Here is an 18,460-nt window from a genome sequence, read left to right as displayed (position 1 = left end):
AAGATGGGACCCTTTGTGATGGACTACCCCAAGACAACATGCTCCAAAAGGTCTTCATTTGGGGCATAACCCGTGCCAACAGAAAGGTACTTTCTCAGTTGTGTATATGGTGACTCACCCAAACAATATTACAGATACATTTGGCTTTCATCAAACTAATTTGATATGTCCCAAGCACAGCAATAGGATAGTCCTGTGTGGCCTTCTGGAAATGCTTTTTTTACATTTCTGGGACCTACCATAGTTGGAGAACCACGTTAGGGCTGAAGGCAGTCCTAGTACACCATTGACCAACCATGTAACCCCAAGGTCTGTCCTTAGCCTTCAGAGGGAACATGCTTCTTACACTGATTTCAGCTCAGTGATACGGGATTCAAATGTCTGACCTCCAAAATATTAAGAGGAAAAACGTGTGTCGTTTTAAGCCACCAAGTTTGGGTAATTTGTTACAGCCATGATAGGAAACTAATGCATCCACCTTACCAGGTTTACCTGCTTTTATAAAGCCTGGGTTTAACCTTTTATCTAAATAATGGTCAACTCTTCCTACATCACCAGCATTTATGTGCAATTAAAAGCCATCATTAAATTAAGCCAGAGTATTAATATATTCATAATTTCACCACCACACAGTAAAACACTGAAGTCAAATGATTTAGAGCAAACCACCTGGCTCACACTTTCCCAACAGAAAAAGTTAAGGCTTAAAGTGCTGAGCTGAACATTCTGTCCTAGCACTAGGAAATAATCATTGTCAGCCTCAGGCTTAAGTTTAATAAATAGCAAAGCACACACAGATATTTACAATGATCGAAAGACAAACAGAGGTCCTATCTGTAGTAGTCCCAACGGTAAAGACAGGCATTGGCATAAAATGTTTATAAATTCTTGGGTACAGTTTTTCTGAAAGCAAAGTTCACTTTCAATCCTAAAAAAAGTCCACTATTCCTCCAGATGTGCTTTAAGTCAAATGTGGACTGGGATTACTCGGTGTCAATGCGGAGCAACTGCTCTATGCCATTTATTATGAAGGACTTTAACTCAACTCTCCATCTTCCTCCACTTGCACCCTTTCTTGGCCATTCTCAATGATTCTCTTGGTGGTGGTTTTTTTGGCCATCAACTATTTCAGTGGAAGTCGACATGGACTTGAAGCTGCCTGTCCCATCACTACCACAGGACATGCAGAAGGAAGAAAGGCCCCCACTTCCCAGGGAGCCAAAGGAACTAAATCCTGTATCAAAAGAAGAAAATCCACCCCCAAAAGCTGGAAATTCACTGAAGGTGGAGAAAAGGGGTACAGACCCTCTGCTTCTGCTTCCCCGGGAGTTCCTCCGACTCCCCAAAATATTTTCCAGCGGGTTTCCGAAGAAATCAAAGGAGAATGGGTCCTGGCCACCGAAGAACTCCCTGAAGACCTCGGCCGGGTCGCGGAAGCTGAAGATGTACTCGAAGGGGTCCTCGAAAGGCCTGCCGACTGCGCAGCTACCCTCCGCCCCCGCCTCGCCATAGCGGTCGTAGACGTCACGTTTCTTGGCGTCCGACAACACCTCGTAGGCCTCGGCCACCTGCTTGAATCTCCTTTCTGCTTCCTCCTTGTTCTCGGGGTTTTTGTCCGGGTGCCACTTGAGCGCCAGTTTGCGGTAAGCCCTCTTGATGGCCTCGGTCGAGGCCTGCCGGGGCACGCCCAGCACCTCGTAGTAGTCCACCATGCTGGACGCCCAGAACGGCCCGCGGGGCACTGGCGCAGCGAGCGCGGGCCCGAGTGGTTGGCGACCTGGGTCGCCTGGAGGGACACCCCTTGTGACGCAGCCACATCTCATTGGTCGAGGCCTATGAGCGCCTCGCTTCCCAGGATGCAGTGCTGCTGGGACTGGCCCTGCTCTCTGTGAGGCTCTGTGATGCTCCACGACCAGGCCCCACCCACTTCGGCCCCCAAAGCCATGGTCTCCAAAAAGGGTAGGAAAAAGAAGTCAGGGAGAAGAGAGGGCTTTGACTTTAGCTGCCTGAAGAACTGTTTTTCTTAAAGTCGGCTTTATATCAGTCTTTTTCCTCGGCCACAGGAGGGAAGGGGGTGGTGGGAGTGAGTTTAGTCTGACCAGGGCTGAAAACATCCTGTTGTTTAGGACTGCAGTTCTCTAACGTTCCAGCCCGGGTACCCGTTTGCTTTTGTTCATGTGGATTATACCTATCATATGTACTGCATTAGAGATTAAAACAGAATTAAAAACATATTCATTGGGCAATTTAATAAGAATAAACCCATGACACACTAACAAACCTCGTTTTTATTTAACTTTTTTTGAGACAAAATGTAGTGAGAAGAGTGGCATCGTTTTACATTTTTTGCATCTCTCTTTAGAACGTGGCTCAATAGAAAGCTGGATTCTTATGTCAGCTTCTGCATTCAATCTATTGTGATATTACACATCACCCATGTAGCTTCTGGAAAACCCCACTGTACATTTGTGAGAGAATGACAGTGAAAAAATCAAGTGGCATTATTATGGAAATAGTTTTGACTTTACAAAATTCTCCTGAAAAATTCTTGGGGATCCCTAGGATTTCCTGGCTCATACTTTAGAGACCTGCTAGTCTAGTACAGTAGTCCCTGGTATTCTGAAGGGATTAGTTTAGGACAACCCTCCTCCACATACCAAAATTTAGATGCTCAAGCTCCTTTTATAAAATGGCACAGTATATGTATATGACTTACCCATATCCTCCTTTAAACCTGTAATCATCTCTTGATTACTTTTACATAATAAATGTAAATGCTATATAAAAAGTTGCTTTACAGTATTGGTTTTTTCTTTGTATTATTTGTTTTTTTTTTTTCATTTATCTTACCCCCAAATATTTTCAATCTGCTATTGACTGAATCTGCAGATGTGAAGCCCAAGTATATGGAGGGTCAACTGTGCGTGTAATCCACTTTTCTTGACTGCTAAAACAAACACCAGGGAGATCCTCTCAGACAAAAGGAAATACAGCACTAGTTACTGTATCGAAGCCATACACTGGCGTGCTATAAACTTGAGATGCAGTGATTATTTCCACTAGAACTGCTATGTCATGACCATGAATTTTGAGGGGATTTTTTTTGAGATCTGAGTTCTCTTCACCTCCTCCTTATTCTCTTTTTGACATTGGATTCTTTGCTTTGATAAATTGTGAGGCATTGCACTAGTAAAGGTCACTCAGTTCTAAAGGGAAAATGATTAACCAAAGAACATTCTAAGAGTTCATAAAGGGTATTAGGGCTAATGGGGATGTGTTATCTCACCAGAACAAACTTCTGAGTTTATATAACCTCTAGTGACATAACTGAAACCTGGACTTGGCACTTGGTAAGCACGCAATGAACAGTCATAGTAAGCTGGCTGAGGGTAGAGTTCAGTGTGAACAAAGCAATTTGGGAACATCAAAGCAAGTTTGGGGAACAACAAGTGATCCAGAATGGCTGGAGGGTAAGAGGCAGAGGGAGGGGGCAAGCAGAAGAGCTAGAGAGGAGGAATGAGCTTGGACAGGGGGACTGGGATCTATCCCAGAGTTTTGAGAGCAAGGCAGAGGAGTCTGAATTTTCTACTGTGCCCAGGAAGCTGTTGATCAAGGTTCTAGAAGTGGTGGTGACATGGGGTTTTTCAGTTGGCAGCCGATGCAGTGATTCAGAAGGGACAGCTGTGGGTTGGGGAACTGGGGGGCTGGGGCCCTGAAATAGGATAATGGCAGCTGGGTCTGAGAGACAGTGGTAGAAACATCCAGATTCAGCACTTACTTGCTATCTTGGACACAGGGTCTAGAACGAAAAGAGAAGGAAAGTCACCTGTATAGAGAAGCATGTCCAGAGTGCTTACTGTCTCCAAAATCGTGTACTGGCACCTCAGTGACAGCATGATTCCAAAGCCAAAATCTTGCCTGTAAGGAATAGATGTAAAGGATATAGCTATAGTCTAATAGCAGGGACAGATATGCAAACTGCTAAAAGATGTAAGGCAGAGCAGAACAAAATGCTGTGGAGATTCAAGGACGGTGGCTTTGTTTCCCTGGAGGGTCCTGTAGATAATCTACATGGCAATGGACATGTTTATGTTGCTCCTTTAGTAACAAACCCCTTCATTCTGATTTGATGATAGGAGCTGGGAGTGTGTCAAGTGGTGGTCTATTAACTTAGGTCTTCAGCTTAAAAAGAAAGTACCTTCAAAAGGGTTCCAGAAACACTTTCCATGGACATGTCACTCTTTAGTAGCCCTCAAAGCAAGACCATCACATTGCTGCCCTGCCATGTGATTTCTCAGCCCCCAGAGCACCATGCCCTGTAATTGCCTGGTCATGAATTTGTCTCCGTCCACCTGAACCCTCCTTTCAGGCAAGGACCTTTTCTAACTTGGCCTTCTGGCCCTAGTTCCTAGCATAGTGACTGGCATACAGTAGGGCTCACACGTTCCATAAATATTTGGTGGATGAGGGAATTAGCAATGGATTCTGCTTTGGTTCCAGAGCAGAGATTAATTGGATTGCTTAGCAATGGTTCTCTGTTGTAATTCATGAGGGTGAATGTGGATTGCCTACTATTCAGATTAGTAAGTATTTCTTGGTCAAGGGCAGATCTGTGGCCCCAAACCATCCAGGTACACAGCAGCAGCAGCCTCAAAAAGCTTGGAAGCTCTGCGTGATGCAGGAAAGTCATAAAATCATTGCAGTGGTGACTTATGTGTTTATAGCCTCTTTTCTCCCTTTAATCCACAAATGCACTCACATGGCATTGGGACTTTGGAAGAATTATCACCCTTAAGGTTTAAATTGAACTGTGAATCAGAATTTCTGATAAGGACACAACAAAGAGTGAAAGCATTGCTATGTCTATTCTGCTTGCCCAGAATCTTGGTCCTAAAAAATGAAGAGTGCTTGGGCATGGGGAAGAGCTTCAGTGTGCATGTGCATGCCGAAGTACCTACTCTAAGGAGCAGAATGAGAGGGTACCCTAAGTACCTGTTAATATGTCCCACAGGACACCAAAACTCTGGTTAGCTGTTTCTCTATGATCCTCTAAGAACATCCCCAAGTATGGCTGGCCTGTGCTATGTATGGTTAAAGTGTTGGGATCTGTGCAATTATGTTGGGATTATATGGTACGGCAGTATATCCCCAAAGAAAAGAGTGTAATACTTCCAGTTCTGGCTGCACAATACTTGCCCCAGAGTCCATGGTCAATAAAATGCAAATCTGAGTTATTGTTTTTGCTCATCTTTCCCTTTTGCCTTCCACTCAGTCATCAGAATTTCCCCAAATGCCTTATTTCCCCCTGGATCTTGGGCCAGTGGAATGAGTACAATTTAACTTAATTGAATTTGCTTATCTATTTGGTTTCCTGTTGTGAACAAAAGTTCTCTGAAAAGGAATTTGGAAGAAAGAGATTTTGTTCCAGTGAACAGTTTGCAAACCAGGGAGTTACACAGCCTCTGGTATACAATGAAAGCGAGTTCCAGAGAACACAAGGAAGGCAGGTTTCATGGCAAAAAGTTCTTTCTGAGGTTCCTAAGTAGGTCCATTTATGCAAATGAAGGATGGAAACTTGCTTAGTTCTTATTGGTCAATGCAGCTGCATTCTGATTAGTTGATGAAGCTGAGCCCTGAGTGGCTGAGGTGGGTGAGCTCTAATTGGTTGATTCAGGTGAGTGCTGAAAATCTCAACTATGAAAAGGTACAGGTTTTCAGGATGCTCAGAATAACTGTGTGACCTGTAGTAAGCAAAGGACCAGTTGGCTCTATTTTAAATCCAGGCCAACTTAGCCACTCAAGATCTATCTTATAGGACTGGCTCTTTCAGGTTCACACTAATATAGACCTGTCCTTGGGGAAGACTTTTGTGCATATGCACTCCAGCGGATTTCCCTTTCTGGTCGTTCTCTACCCCAGCATGCCCCTCCACCGCCGCCCACCCACCCACCTGTTCATTTCCTTCTTAGCATGGTTCACAATTTCTAAGTCCCTGCTCATCTGTTTAAATTGTGAGTCTGGCTCACCTGATAGCACGTGAGTTCTGAGGAGGCAGGAGACTCATGTGGTGGGCTCCGCTGCAGCCTCAAGACCCCACACTGTGCTGGACTCAATAAATATTTATTGTATGAAGGAATGAAACACATGATACAGGTGAGCAGGCAGTACCGGGGGAGCTGTGGAAAGAGCACGCCTAGGTTTCCATGGCGAAAGTGGGGGTACAGTTGTGTTCTTTTCTTTCTAAAAGGCTTTCTAAAAAGCTTTCTGTTTAATTTCTGGAAAAGAAGCCTAACTTGTCACTACATAGTCGTCCTTATTCCTTTCTGGTAACACTTCTTGGTCCGTGGAATACTAATTTAATGGATCCAGAGGTGCTGGAGGCACTTTGCTGTGTTCACTCAAGAATGTGATTTAAGTATGAAATTCCAGCCAGTTCAACTGTTGTTGCCTATGAAGAAACCTAATAAAGCTCCACCTTCTTTATCTCTGAAAGCGAACTCCCTGCTACCTTTGTGGACTGATGACTTTTCATAGTCATGTGACACAATCAAACATTAACTTGGTGTATCGATTGGTTTTTACCATATATATAAGTAGGAGAGGGCGAAGCTCTGGCAGGAGCAAAGGTGCCATGGCTGTGGAGTCCCAAGGCAGACATCCACTTGTCCTGGGCCTGCTGCTGTGTGTGCTGGGCCCAGTGCTGTGCCATGCTGGGAAGATGCTGTTGATCCCAGTGGATGGCAGCCACTGGCTGAGCATGCTTGGGACCATCCAGCAGCTGCAGCAGAGGGGACATGAAATAGTTGTCCTAGCACCTGATGCCTCATTGTACATCAGAGAGGGAGCATTTTACACCTTGAAGACGTACCCTGTGCCATTCCAAAGGGAGGATGTGAAAGAGTCTTTTGTTAGTCTTGGGCATAATGTTTTTGAGAATGATTCTTTCCTGCAGCGTGTGATCAAAACATACAAGAAAATAAAAAAGGACTCTGCTATGCTTTTGTCTGGCTGTTCCCACTTACTGCACAACAAGGAGCTCATGGCCTCCCTTGCGGAAAGCAGCTTTGACGTCATGCTGACAGACCCTTTCCTTCCTTGTGGCCCCATCGTGGCCCAGTACCTGTCTCTGCCCACTGTATTCTTCTTGAATGCATTGCCATGCAGCCTGGAATCTGAGGCTACCCAGTGCCCCAACCCATTCTCCTACGTGCCCAGGCCTCTGTCCGCTCATTCAGATCACATGACCTTCCTGCAGCGGGTGAAGAACATGCTCATTGCCTTTTCACAGAACTTTCTGTGCGACGTGGTTTATTCCCCATATGCAACCCTTGCCTCGGAATTCCTGCAGAGAGAGGTGACTGTCCAGAACCTATTGAGCTCTGCATCTGTCTGGCTGCTTAGAAGTGACTTTGTGAAGGATTACCCTAGGCCCATCATGCCCAATATGGCTTTCATTGGTGGAATCAACTGCCTTCACCAAAGTCCACTATCCCAGGTGTGTATTGGAGTGGGACTTTTACATGCATATATTCTTTCAGATGTATTACTTTGGATCAATTAACTAGCCCCAGATATATGCTGAGCAAGCATTCTGAGATAGTTTAAAATGCCCTCTTTTGTTAATTTTTGATTCCTAGGCCTGAGTCTGTCTTTGGCATCATCTTCTGGATGATTTCTTGGTATCCGAGATTTCAAGAAAACATTCCTTGGACATTTTACTCTGTGTGCTCCAGTGGATAGTAATCAATTAGAAACAACAAGCTGTTAAATGCCATAAGCACAGAATGCTGGGTTTGGGACACCTTGTAGAAAACTCAATTGAAGCCTGCACCTTGCCCTGGATTCAGTCAGGCAGCCAACGTTCAGGACTGATAAAATCATTATTTGATGATAGATCCTGGCAATGAAAGTTGCCTTTGTGATCCTCGTTAAAGCTCCAGTTTCTAAATATTCTGATAAGAAGCTAGATCCTGCAGTCCCTTCTCTTCTAATGAGTCAATCACCAGACAGGTTCTGACATGATACAGAAAGGTTGTGGGTTTCATTCTCAAGTTGTTAGGTTTATTTTTCCCCTACAGAGTTTGAAGTATGCAAAAAGTAGCATTCACATCCTCATCTAAATCTCAGCAGAATATAGAGAAGAACAGGAGAGGCTCCTTCAGATGGAGGGTTAGGGAAGGACTCCTGAGGAGGTGACATTTCAGTGAGCATTCATTCATTTATCCTTCAAAGATTGACTGAGGATCTACTGGCAGCCCAGGCACTTCCCAGGTGCTGAGTCTGGCTCCCATTAAGGGGACTGATATCACCCTCGGAGAGCACCACACCTTATTTCCACTATACTTCCAACATATGTGTTTTATTTTATTTTTTTAAATTTCCTGTGCATTTTCCTTCATAGCACATCAAATATGGCAGTCATTTCTCTTAAATAATTGTTGATTGTCCGCTTCACGTCATGAGCCCCATGGGGACATGTGTGACTTTGCATTAATCACATCCACTGTATGCTGCACCCTCAACACCTGCCAATGGGTCTGCATGTATTTGGCGCTCCATAAATATCAGCGCCTAAGGCACAGAATAGGCACCCATCGAATATATGCTAAGTACTAAATGAGTGAGAAGAAAGGTGCCAACTGAGGTCTAGTCACTGGGTAGAGAATAATCTACAATAGCTCTTTTTAGTTCTTTGTACTCCAGCTACTACATATCTATCTATCTATCTATCTATCTATCTATCTATCTATCTATCTATCAATCAATCAATCATCTATCTATCCATCCACAAACATATATCATTTTTTGGTTGCCTTTTCTACAAAATAGAGTAACAGTGTATCCCCACTGCCCACTTACCAATATGTCATGGGTATTACTCCAGTTTTAAATGCTATTACTGTTTAAACTATGAAATAGTATTTCATGGTACTTGTGTACCACAGTGTATTCTCCTATGGATCGAGTCTAGTTCCCCACAGAGGAGCGTTACACCTTGTATTCCCGGAGTTTTGTTGTTGTGACTTCAAACACTTCCTTTAAAAAGATATTTTGTAGTTTAAAAAACATTTGTTCTGTTTCTTTCTCATTCATCTTTTCTTAAGTATTTTACAGGGTTTTTTTTTTGTGTGTGTGTGAATGTGTGTGTGTGTGTGTTTTTTTTTTTTCCATTTCTATCTCTAGCTGATTATCTACTCACTACTCAGCCGTCTCATCAAAATATTGATTTTCGTAATAAAAAACACAGGCAGTCATTTGCTGATAAAGAAATTTTGGTTTCTTCTGTTTTAAATTCCATGCCAAATATCAGGGTTATTGAATTTATTAGAATCTGTAAAAACAGTTGAATAATTCTGGCAATAGGAAAGATTCCTGTCTTGCTGCTATTTTAGTGGAAATTGATTATCATTTCATTATTTTGCATTGCGTTAGCCATTGTTTTCTGGCAAATCGTCTTTATTGATTTAGATAATTTCCTTCTTTACGTGAGGGTGTTTGTAGGAGAGGCACCAAACTTTATCAGCTGCCTTTCTGGCATTTACTGATATAACCATCAATGTCTAAGTGGTGAATTGTGTTGATTACATATTGTTTGTTGCCTTGTTTGGTGCAGTAAGGCTTAGGTGTGAAAATATCTTGTAAATTGTACCTGTTAGTAACCTTCTTTGTCTTGTTGAATGTTTTAATCTGAAATTCCACTTTTTGGATATTAATATTACCACTTCTGGATTATTTTTGTTTACATTTCCCTAGTACATCTTTAGTACTCCTTTGTCTTCAAGCTTTCTTCCTTTTTAAGCAACATGGAACTGGGATTTTTAATCCAGTCAGGCAGTTGCTTTAATAACTGCATTTTGCCCACTTGAGTCTAACAATTAATAGATTTGATTGTAACTCTCTCAGTTTACTTTATGTTTAGTTGACTTTGCCATTCTCCCTTTTCCAGATTTTTACTGGTTGGTCAAGTTACTATTTTTATTTTCTCTTTCTTTGTTAACTAAAAATGCCACTCTGCACTACCATTCCTCTTGTGTTGATAGTCCTGTTCTCAATAGCCTTGATAAAACTCCTGAACTTTAAGAATAAAGATAAAACTTTTATTGCACAAAGAAGTCCATAGAGAAAGCACAGCCTGGCATTGGCGTGTCTTTGATGTGTCTGAAGGAAAAGAGATAGTGGAACAACATTGGGAGAAAAGGAATGAAACTCAAGAATTCCAAGATGTTGCTCCCCTGCCAGGGTGAGATAGCAGTGGTTCACAGACAATCACAATGTTGGATCTGAGAAAAATAACTGAACGGAAGATTAGTGAGGACAGAGGCTTTGAGATGGCCAGGAGAGGAAAGCTTGGGAGCAGGGAAGGTTGAGATACACGTGGGTTACTGGGAATGCGTGATGGTGAAGTCACAGGTGCCCCATATGGTGTCTAAGTGCTAAAGAAGAATTCTGGAAAAACGAAATGCATTTGGGAAGGGAAAATCCAATTAAAAGCCTAAACTAAAAATACAAAATTCTAGTAAAGTTTAGGAGTTATGTTAAATGTCTGATTTTGGCTGGGGAAGTCTCATCAGAGCAGGGAAGTTCTCTCATTCGGGGGATCTCACCTTTTTTTTGAAGGGAATCAATGGTGGGGGATTAGAGTGTTATTTTCAGTTAGTATGTTGCTTCACTCTTTGGTCATTCCAGTAACTGTGAAGTCAGGGTGAAGTTTAAGGGAAGCTTTGCCAAGTAGGGGATGGACTTCACCTTTATTGAGCCTCATAATAGCTGGCTGAGGTAGGAGTTGGCCATGATGACAACTTCTCTGCAGTTTGCCCTGCGTGAATCTCTAGATGAACTTTTGTGCCATTTAAACTTTCGTGATCTCCTGCTATTTAACTTCGGACGTTTATGGACTTTTATGTGGGTTCAATTATGTGTGAATCACATCCTGCTGATTGCTGAGTGGGCGTGGGAGGGTGTGCCTGGAGAATTTAGACTCGGCCCTTTCCAGATGAGCTTCAGTGTAAGAGTGGGTTTCATAAAGAGCAAAGGTTTTAGGAAATTTGAGTAAGCCATTTACCATCGCTCAGAAGAAAGCTTGAAGAGCACTTGGAAATGAGCTCTCTCTCCCCAAGAAAGAGGGAGAGAGAAGGGAGAGATGTGGGGCAGACCCTAGGGAGGAAGGAGTTCAGAAAAACCATCCTCAGGGTGTTCTTGTTACAAACCAAAAATGCAGCATGGTGGTGGGGAGGATGACTCTGTCCTCCCTGACCTTTTAGATGACCCCCAGGGAAAAGGTCAAGACAAGGCCCTTAAGAGCCAGAGGACTCATGAGGGCCTGGGGCTGGTGAGAGTGGCGGGGAGAGGGGGCTTACCTTGGGGGAAGGATGGTCAGTGTCTGGGGCTTTCCTGGTCATGTTCCAAATCAGGCTTGGCAGGAGTCCTGCTGTGCAAATCGCGTTTGCTGAGCCCTGTCAGAGGTCTCCTGTGACTCACATCTAGGATGACCAGTGTCCTGGCTTTCTCAGGACTGTTCAGGTTTTAGCACTGAAAGTCACATGTCCCAGGGAACCCCTCAATTCTGGGCAGGCCCTGCCACATCACACAACCTTACTAGTGCCCTCAGTATTCTTTAGAAACGTAAAACCATAGACTCAGCAATCCCATTACTGGTTATATACCCAAAGAAATAGAAATCATTCTACTATAAAGACATTTGCGCATATTTGTTTATCGCAGCACTATTCACAGTAACAAAGTCATGGAACCAACCTAGATGCCCATCAATGATAGACTGGATAAAGAAAATGTGGTACGTATACACCGTAGAATACTATGCAGCCATGAAAAGGAACGAGATCATGTTCTTTGCAAGGACAAAGCTGCAAGCCATCATCCTCAGCAAACTCACACAGGAACAGAAAATCAAACACCCCATGTTCTCACTCATAAGTGGGAGTTGAACAATGAGAATGCACGGACACAGGGAGGGGAACATCACATGCCAGAGCCTCTTGAGGGGTGGGGGGGGTGAGGGGAGGAACTTAGAGGACAGCATAGGTGCAGCAAACCACCATGGCATGTGTATCCCAGAACTTAAAGTAAATAATAATAACAATAAATAAACCCATAAAGCCATTTGAGAGACTTTTGCGGGATTCATTGGACCACTGAAATCTACAGTGGGAAAATAATTGCCATGCTGATGAAACAGGAAAACGTTCCTTGTCCCCCTGACAGGGCGTGTGACAGCAGGAGGGGCTCACTTTCTCAGTGCCCCGCTGCTCAGACCTCTAGGGGAGCATACAGACGGGCAGGCTGTGGGGCTCTGACCTCACAGGCAATGTCTAGAGGTGGGTGTTTACAGCTCCTGAAGCCCCAGTGGGCATGTGTTACAGTGTTCTTTTAGTTTTGCCCTCTATAGGCGGCTTGTGTTAACCAGCTCAATTGCACCCTCTACCTTGTCGCAAGGACAGAGGGCTTTCTGTGTCCTGGGGGCTTGCCTTGGTGTACCAGAAGAATCGAATCACACCTGGGCTTGGAGAATGAGTGCAAGGATTTATTGAGTGGAGGTAGTTTTCAGCAGATGGAGGAAGCCAGAAGGGGATGGAATGGGAAGGTTTTCCCCTGGAGTCGGACCGCTCGGTGGCCCAGGCTCAGTGGCCTGGGCTCTCCTCCGACTGCCCCAGCCAAACTCCACATTGTTCTGCTGGTCGGTGGCCTGCCAGTCCCTGTTGGTGAGTTCTTCTCGACGTCCAGCCGTCCTCGTGTCCCTCCGCTGATGTGCTCCTCCCGATGTCCAGCCACGTGTGTGTCTGCCTGCTAGGGTCTTGGGGTTTTTATAGGCACATGATGAGGGCGTGGCAGGCCAGGGTGGTTTTGGGAAATGCAACATTTAGGCAGGAAAACAAAAATACCTGTCCTCACCTAGGTCTGTGGGCACAGGTCTGGGGGTGGAGCCCTCGCCAGGGACCACACCCTCTTTTACCCAGAACTTCCCTTCCCTACTTCCATATCATTTAAAGGGACCATGCCCTTCCCAGCTTTTCCCTTCTGTATCACTGATGCCTTGCTCTGTGTCCTTGAAGTGGAATTATCACGGTATGTATGTATAGGTGTGTGCATGTGTGTGCATGTACCTGTGCTTTGCTTTTGGAAAATTAGCACATTAACTGAATTTTGCATCTCAAGGATAATTCTGTAAGCAAGAACCCTTCCTCCTTTAGAAGGAAGTAAAGGAGAGGAAAATGCTATAAAACTTACGTATTAATAACTTTTTACTCTATCTCAAACACACATGCCTTTAATCATATTCTTAAGAGGAAGATATCTAATTCATAACTTACCGTATGTAGTTGTCAAAGAATATGAGAAAAAACTAACTGAAAATTTTTCTTCTGGCTCTAGGAATTTGAAGCCTACATTAATGCTTCTGGAGAACATGGAATTGTGGTTTTCTCTTTGGGATCAATGGTCGCAGAAATTCCAGAGAAGAAAGCTATGGCAATTGCTGATGCTTTGGGCAAAATCCCTCAGACAGTAAGAAGATTCTATACTATGGCCTCATATCTATTTTCACAGGAGCTCTAACCCCAGACTTCCAGCTTCCAGATTAATTCTCTAAGTTGGAACTTTAAATTTGGCTTTTCCCTGCCACTTGCCAACTATTAATCCAAAGGGTTTTTTTTTCGTTGTTGTGGTTGTTGTCAAATACTCTGTTAAACTATCATCCACCACACTCGGAAGTCTCATTTTCTCTAAGAGACTCAAAAGTATATTAGGGAGAATTTATTTAAAAATAAAATAAAAGGGATATTGTTTCTTCATATTAAATAGGAGTATTTCTCCAAAAAGCTGTTGGTTAGGACATTGAATTTATGTCTTATATTTTTGCTCTTATAGTTCTGCATCCACTTGTTTTATTAAGCAAACTTGCCCTTGAAGTGCAGGAAAATGAAAAAAAATCCTGAGTGCACAGCTTGATAAATTGTCACAAATTCACGTAGTGCATACTCCCTTGTAACTAAACCTCCAAAACAAGATGCTGAAAGTTGCCAGTCCTCAGAAGCCTTCATAGTTGCTGAGCCTCCCACTCTGTTAAAGGTTATGTTCCTTCAGAGGACCCCCATTTTCTAGTTAGTATAGCAGATTTGTTTTCTAATCATATTATGTTCTTTCTTTGCATTCTGTTCTTTTTGCCCCTCGAAGGTCCTGTGGCGGTACACTGGAACCCCACCATCGAATCTTGCGAACAATACGATACTTGTTAAGTGGCTACCCCAAAACGATCTTCTTGGTATGTTGGGAGGATTGGATGTGTAGGTCAAACCAGGGTCAAATTAAGAAAATGGCTTAAGCACAGCTATTCTAAAGGATTGTTGAGCTTAAAAATATTATGGCCAACATATCCTACATTGCTTTTTATCTACTGGGGTATCTCAAGGGCATTTGAGTAACACTGAGTCTTTGGAGTGTTTTCAGAACCTAGATGTGTCTGGCTGTGAAACTCAGAGACGTAACTGCTGACATCCTCCCTACTTTGCACCTCAGGTCACCCAATGACCCGTGCCTTTATCACCCATGCTGGTTCCCATGGTATTTATGAAGGCATATGCAATGGCGTTCCCATGGTGATGATGCCCTTGTTTGGTGATCAGATGGACAATGCAAAGCGCATGGAGACTAAGGGAGCTGGAGTGACCCTGAATGTTCTTGAAATGACTTCTGAAGATTTAGAAAATGCCCTAAAAGCAGTCATCAATGACAAAAGGTAAGAGAGAAGATACAGAAGAATACTATACTTTGGCCATGGCATTCATGATAAAATTATTTCAAATATGTAAATATTTATGTAGCATTTAATAGCATTGTTTCAAATATAAAAACAAATACATAAAAATCTGGATTTTTTTTTTTTTTTTTTGAGATGGAGTCTCGCTCTGTCACCTAGGCTGGAGTGCAGTGGTGCGATCTTGGCTCACTGCAACCTCCACCTCCCATGTTCAAGCAATTCTCCTGCCTCAGCCTCCTGAGTAGCTGGGATTACAGGTGCCCACCACCACGCCCGGCTAATTTTTGTGTTTTTTAGTAGAGATGGGGTTTCACCATGTTGGCCAGGCTGGTCTAGAACTCCTGACTTCAGGTGATCCACCTGCCTCGGCCTCCCAAAGTGCTGGAATTACAGGCATGAGCCACCGCATCTGACTTGAATTTATAAATAAGATAATTTAGAGGTTATTATTCATTTTATAAAAGGATTCTTTAGTTCATATATAATTTATCATAGAATTTATTTACAGTTTTATTTCCCCCGGTAGATTTAAAACGCCAATTTATATAAAAAAGTTGCCATAATAGACATCTGATCCATAAGTTTTCTGCACAGAAAGAAATGCTCCATTATAAGAAGCATAGTATCTATAAGAGAAAAACAACTCAAATGCTTACAAGTACAGCTTTTTGCAGCACTGGAACCTCTGAGAAATTTTGTCCATGGAGTTTATGAATGAAGGAGCCATAAGATATCACAGACAAAGGCTTAGAGTAAAAACAAAGGAAACTTTGTTCAAATATGGCCCTGAAAATGATTCAAAGGGCAAATGATTTCTGGATTAAAGTTAGGATATTACTGTCAATCTCACTGGTAATAATAGGCTTATCAGAACCTTATAGGAAGAAGTGGTGGCCAGTGGTAGATTTCATCCAGCAGTAGATACCATGTGCATGTGTGCGTGCGCATTTATGCATGTGGCTGTGCTCATGTGTGGGTGCACGCGTGTGCATTCATATGAGTGTGTGTGTGTGCATGTGTTTATGAGCGTGTCCATTGCTTTCTCCCATGGTTACCTCCTTCAGAAAGAAGCAGCAGTCAGGAAGACAGATATGAAGAGCTGGAGCATGTTCAGATGAGAGGAGATAGAACACAGGGGGACACACCAGCTTGAGCAAGGGACAACAGGGGAAGACTGATGACTGACTTCCCACCTTTGAGGTGCTCATGTGTGTTTGGTGCCACTGGATAAAAGATAAAAGTTGGCTGGGCACCGTGGCACACGCCTGTAGTCCCAGCCACTCAGGAGGCTAAGGTGGGAGGATTGCTTGAGCCCAGAAGTTGGAGGCTGCTGTGAGCCATGATCATGCCACCACACTCCAGCAACCTGGGCAACAGAGCAAGACCCTGTCTCAAAAAAAGAAAAAAAAGAAAAAAAGAAAAGTCCACATGACCTGAGCATCATGTGCCCAGAATGTTGGATGGTGTGGTCCCATTCCTTCTTTCCAGCGGCTTCTTCTGACCACCTCAGTGTCAGGATGTCCTGCTCACACATCAATACCATTAAAAGCTGACTTCTTTCCCTGCGCTGATGAAGCTCCTTCTTGAGGCTCACATTATGGATATAATTTTGATTATTTGTTCAGCGGTACAGATAACTACTGTAACCTAAGAACGACTTGGTGCAAATTCTCTAATACATTATTTTTTAAAAAGACACAAATCAATGAGCTCAAGTTATTAACTAACTTTCATCTATTCACTTTCAAGCCATCCCTGTCTGATTGTGAATCTCCATGATTCCAACACTCTGAGCTGGGGACAGTACCTACACAAAATAAAGAGAAGTGGAAAATCTTCAAACATCAGTTTATGCAGACAACCAGGTCGTAATAGGTTCTCAATTACTATTGAATGAAAGTTCTGGCCAGGCGCGGTGGCTCATGCCTGTAATCCCAACACTTTGGGAGGCTGAGGCAGGTGGACCACTTGAGGTCAGGAGTTCGAAACCAGACTGGCCAACATAAAGAAACCTTATCTCTGCCAAAAATAAAAAATAAAAAAATTAGCCAGGCATGGTGGTGCATGCTTGTAATCCCAGCTATTTGGGAGGCTGAGGCAGGAAAATCACTTGAATCTGAGAGTTGTAGGTTGCAGTGAGCAGAGATTGCACCACTCCTCTCCAGCCTGGGCGACAGAGTTAGACTCCGTCTTATTAAAAAAAAAAAAAAAAAAGAAGGTTCCAAGAAAATCCATCTTAAGGTTTATGTAAAAGGAAGATGGTATTGAACATGGTTTATGGTCAAATACTAATATTACATTATAACAATGTTTCCAAGTAACATTACAGATATGTTTAAAGACGGTGTTCTTGCGTTGCTGTAAAGAAATACCCAAGACTGGGTAATTTATAAAGAAAAGGGGTTTCTTTGGCTTGTGGTTCTGTAGGCTATACAGGAAGCATAGTGCTGACATCACTTGGCTGCTGGGGGAGCTTCAGGGAGATTTTGCTCATGGCAGAAGGCAATGCAGGAGCTTGCATGTCACATGGCAAAAGCAGGAGAGTGAGAGGGAGTTGGGGGGAAGGTGCCACATGCTTTTTAATGACCAACTCCCTAAGAACTCGTGAGAACTCACTATCAGGAAGACAGCACTAAGCCACAAGGGATCCAACCGCATGATCCAAACACCTCCCACCAGGCCCCATCTCCAGCATTGGGGATTACAATTCAACATGAGATCTGAGTGTGGACAAATACCCAAACTATATTAGTCAACAGTGATCATAATTAGTCCAAATAGGAGTGTCTTTTTTTTTTCTTTCTTTTCCCTTTTCTTTTCTACTTCCTCCTCCTTTTCCCTCTCCTCTTCAGCCTCCTCTTCATTCCTCTAGCACCAAAGGTTGAAGCAGCTAACCTGTTTTGGATTGAGATGTTCTGTTTGGGCTATTAACACTCCAGAATAAACAGAAATCCATTTCGCACTAAGTGGCTGAACAGACAGCCTCATGCTAAATCTAGCACCCGGAGAGTTTAATGTTTCAATGACTGAATTACAAATAGATCATCACCTTGGATTTGGCACTTACAAATGACTTTTACCTTGGCCAGAGGTGGTTGTTTACAACTTCAAATAGGAGACTATTCATAATTTCTGACATGACCTTTTCCTTTCTTTATTTTACTGTATGAAAGTATAACGAAATTTCTCACAAAAATGTCACTAAAAAGAAAAGAAGAAAAGTAGGAAGCAAGGTTAAAATATTTCTAAAATATAATTTTGGTCCTTCTTTTTTTCCCTTCCTCCCTCTCTCCCTCCCTCCTTCCCTCTCTCCCTCCCTCCTTCCCTCTCTCCCTCTCTTCCTCCCTTCCTCTCTTCCTTGCTTCCTTCCCTCCTTCTCTTCCTTTTTTTTCTTTTTTTTCTTTCTTTTTTTTTTTTTTTTTTTTTGAGACGGAGTCTTGCTCTGTCACCCAGGCTGGAGTGCAGTGGCCGGATCTCAGCTCACTGCAAGCTCCTCCTCTCGGGTTCACGCCATTCTCCTGCCTCAGCCTCCCGAGTAGCTGGGACTACAGGCACCCGCCACTTCGCCCGGCTAGTTTTTTGTATTTTTTAGTAGAGACGGGGTTTCACCGTGTTAGCCAGGATGGTCTCGATCTCCTGACCTCATGATCCGCCCGTCTCGGCCTCCCAAAGTGCTGGGATTACAGG

The 18,460-nt window shown here is 43.3% G+C and overlaps 1 protein-coding gene and 1 pseudogene across 7 annotated transcripts in view; one reads left to right on the top strand and one right to left on the bottom strand.

Annotated features, from left to right (window-relative positions):
• Positions 1-18,460, top strand: part of LOC126933130 (UDP-glucuronosyltransferase 1-6) — a 113,874-nt gene that overhangs the window by 93,936 nt on the left and 1,478 nt on the right. For 5 of the 6 annotated variants that reach the window (XM_050752688.1, XM_050752687.1, XM_050752684.1 and 2 more), the window contains 3 exons: positions 13,390-13,521; positions 14,191-14,278; positions 14,533-14,752. In XM_050752688.1, the coding sequence (XP_050608645.1) occupies positions 13,390-13,521; positions 14,191-14,278; positions 14,533-14,752 (440 nt within the window). Of the gene's footprint in view, positions 1-6,596; positions 7,496-13,389; positions 13,522-14,190; positions 14,279-14,532; positions 14,753-18,460 lie in introns of those variants that run through there. The other variant, XM_050752682.1, reaches the window with a different exon arrangement.
• LOC126933133 (dnaJ homolog subfamily B member 3-like) lies at positions 758-1,823 on the bottom strand (annotated as a pseudogene). The gene has a single exon (XR_007718430.1). The product of XR_007718430.1 is annotated as a dnaJ homolog subfamily B member 3-like (transcript).

Source organism: Macaca thibetana, chromosome 12, assembly GCF_024542745.1.
Source record: "Macaca thibetana thibetana isolate TM-01 chromosome 12, ASM2454274v1, whole genome shotgun sequence".
Lineage (NCBI taxonomy): Eukaryota > Metazoa > Chordata > Mammalia > Primates > Cercopithecidae > Macaca > Macaca thibetana.
Note: the sequence above shows the minus strand (reverse complement) of the source record. Positions and strands in the feature narration are given on the sequence as shown.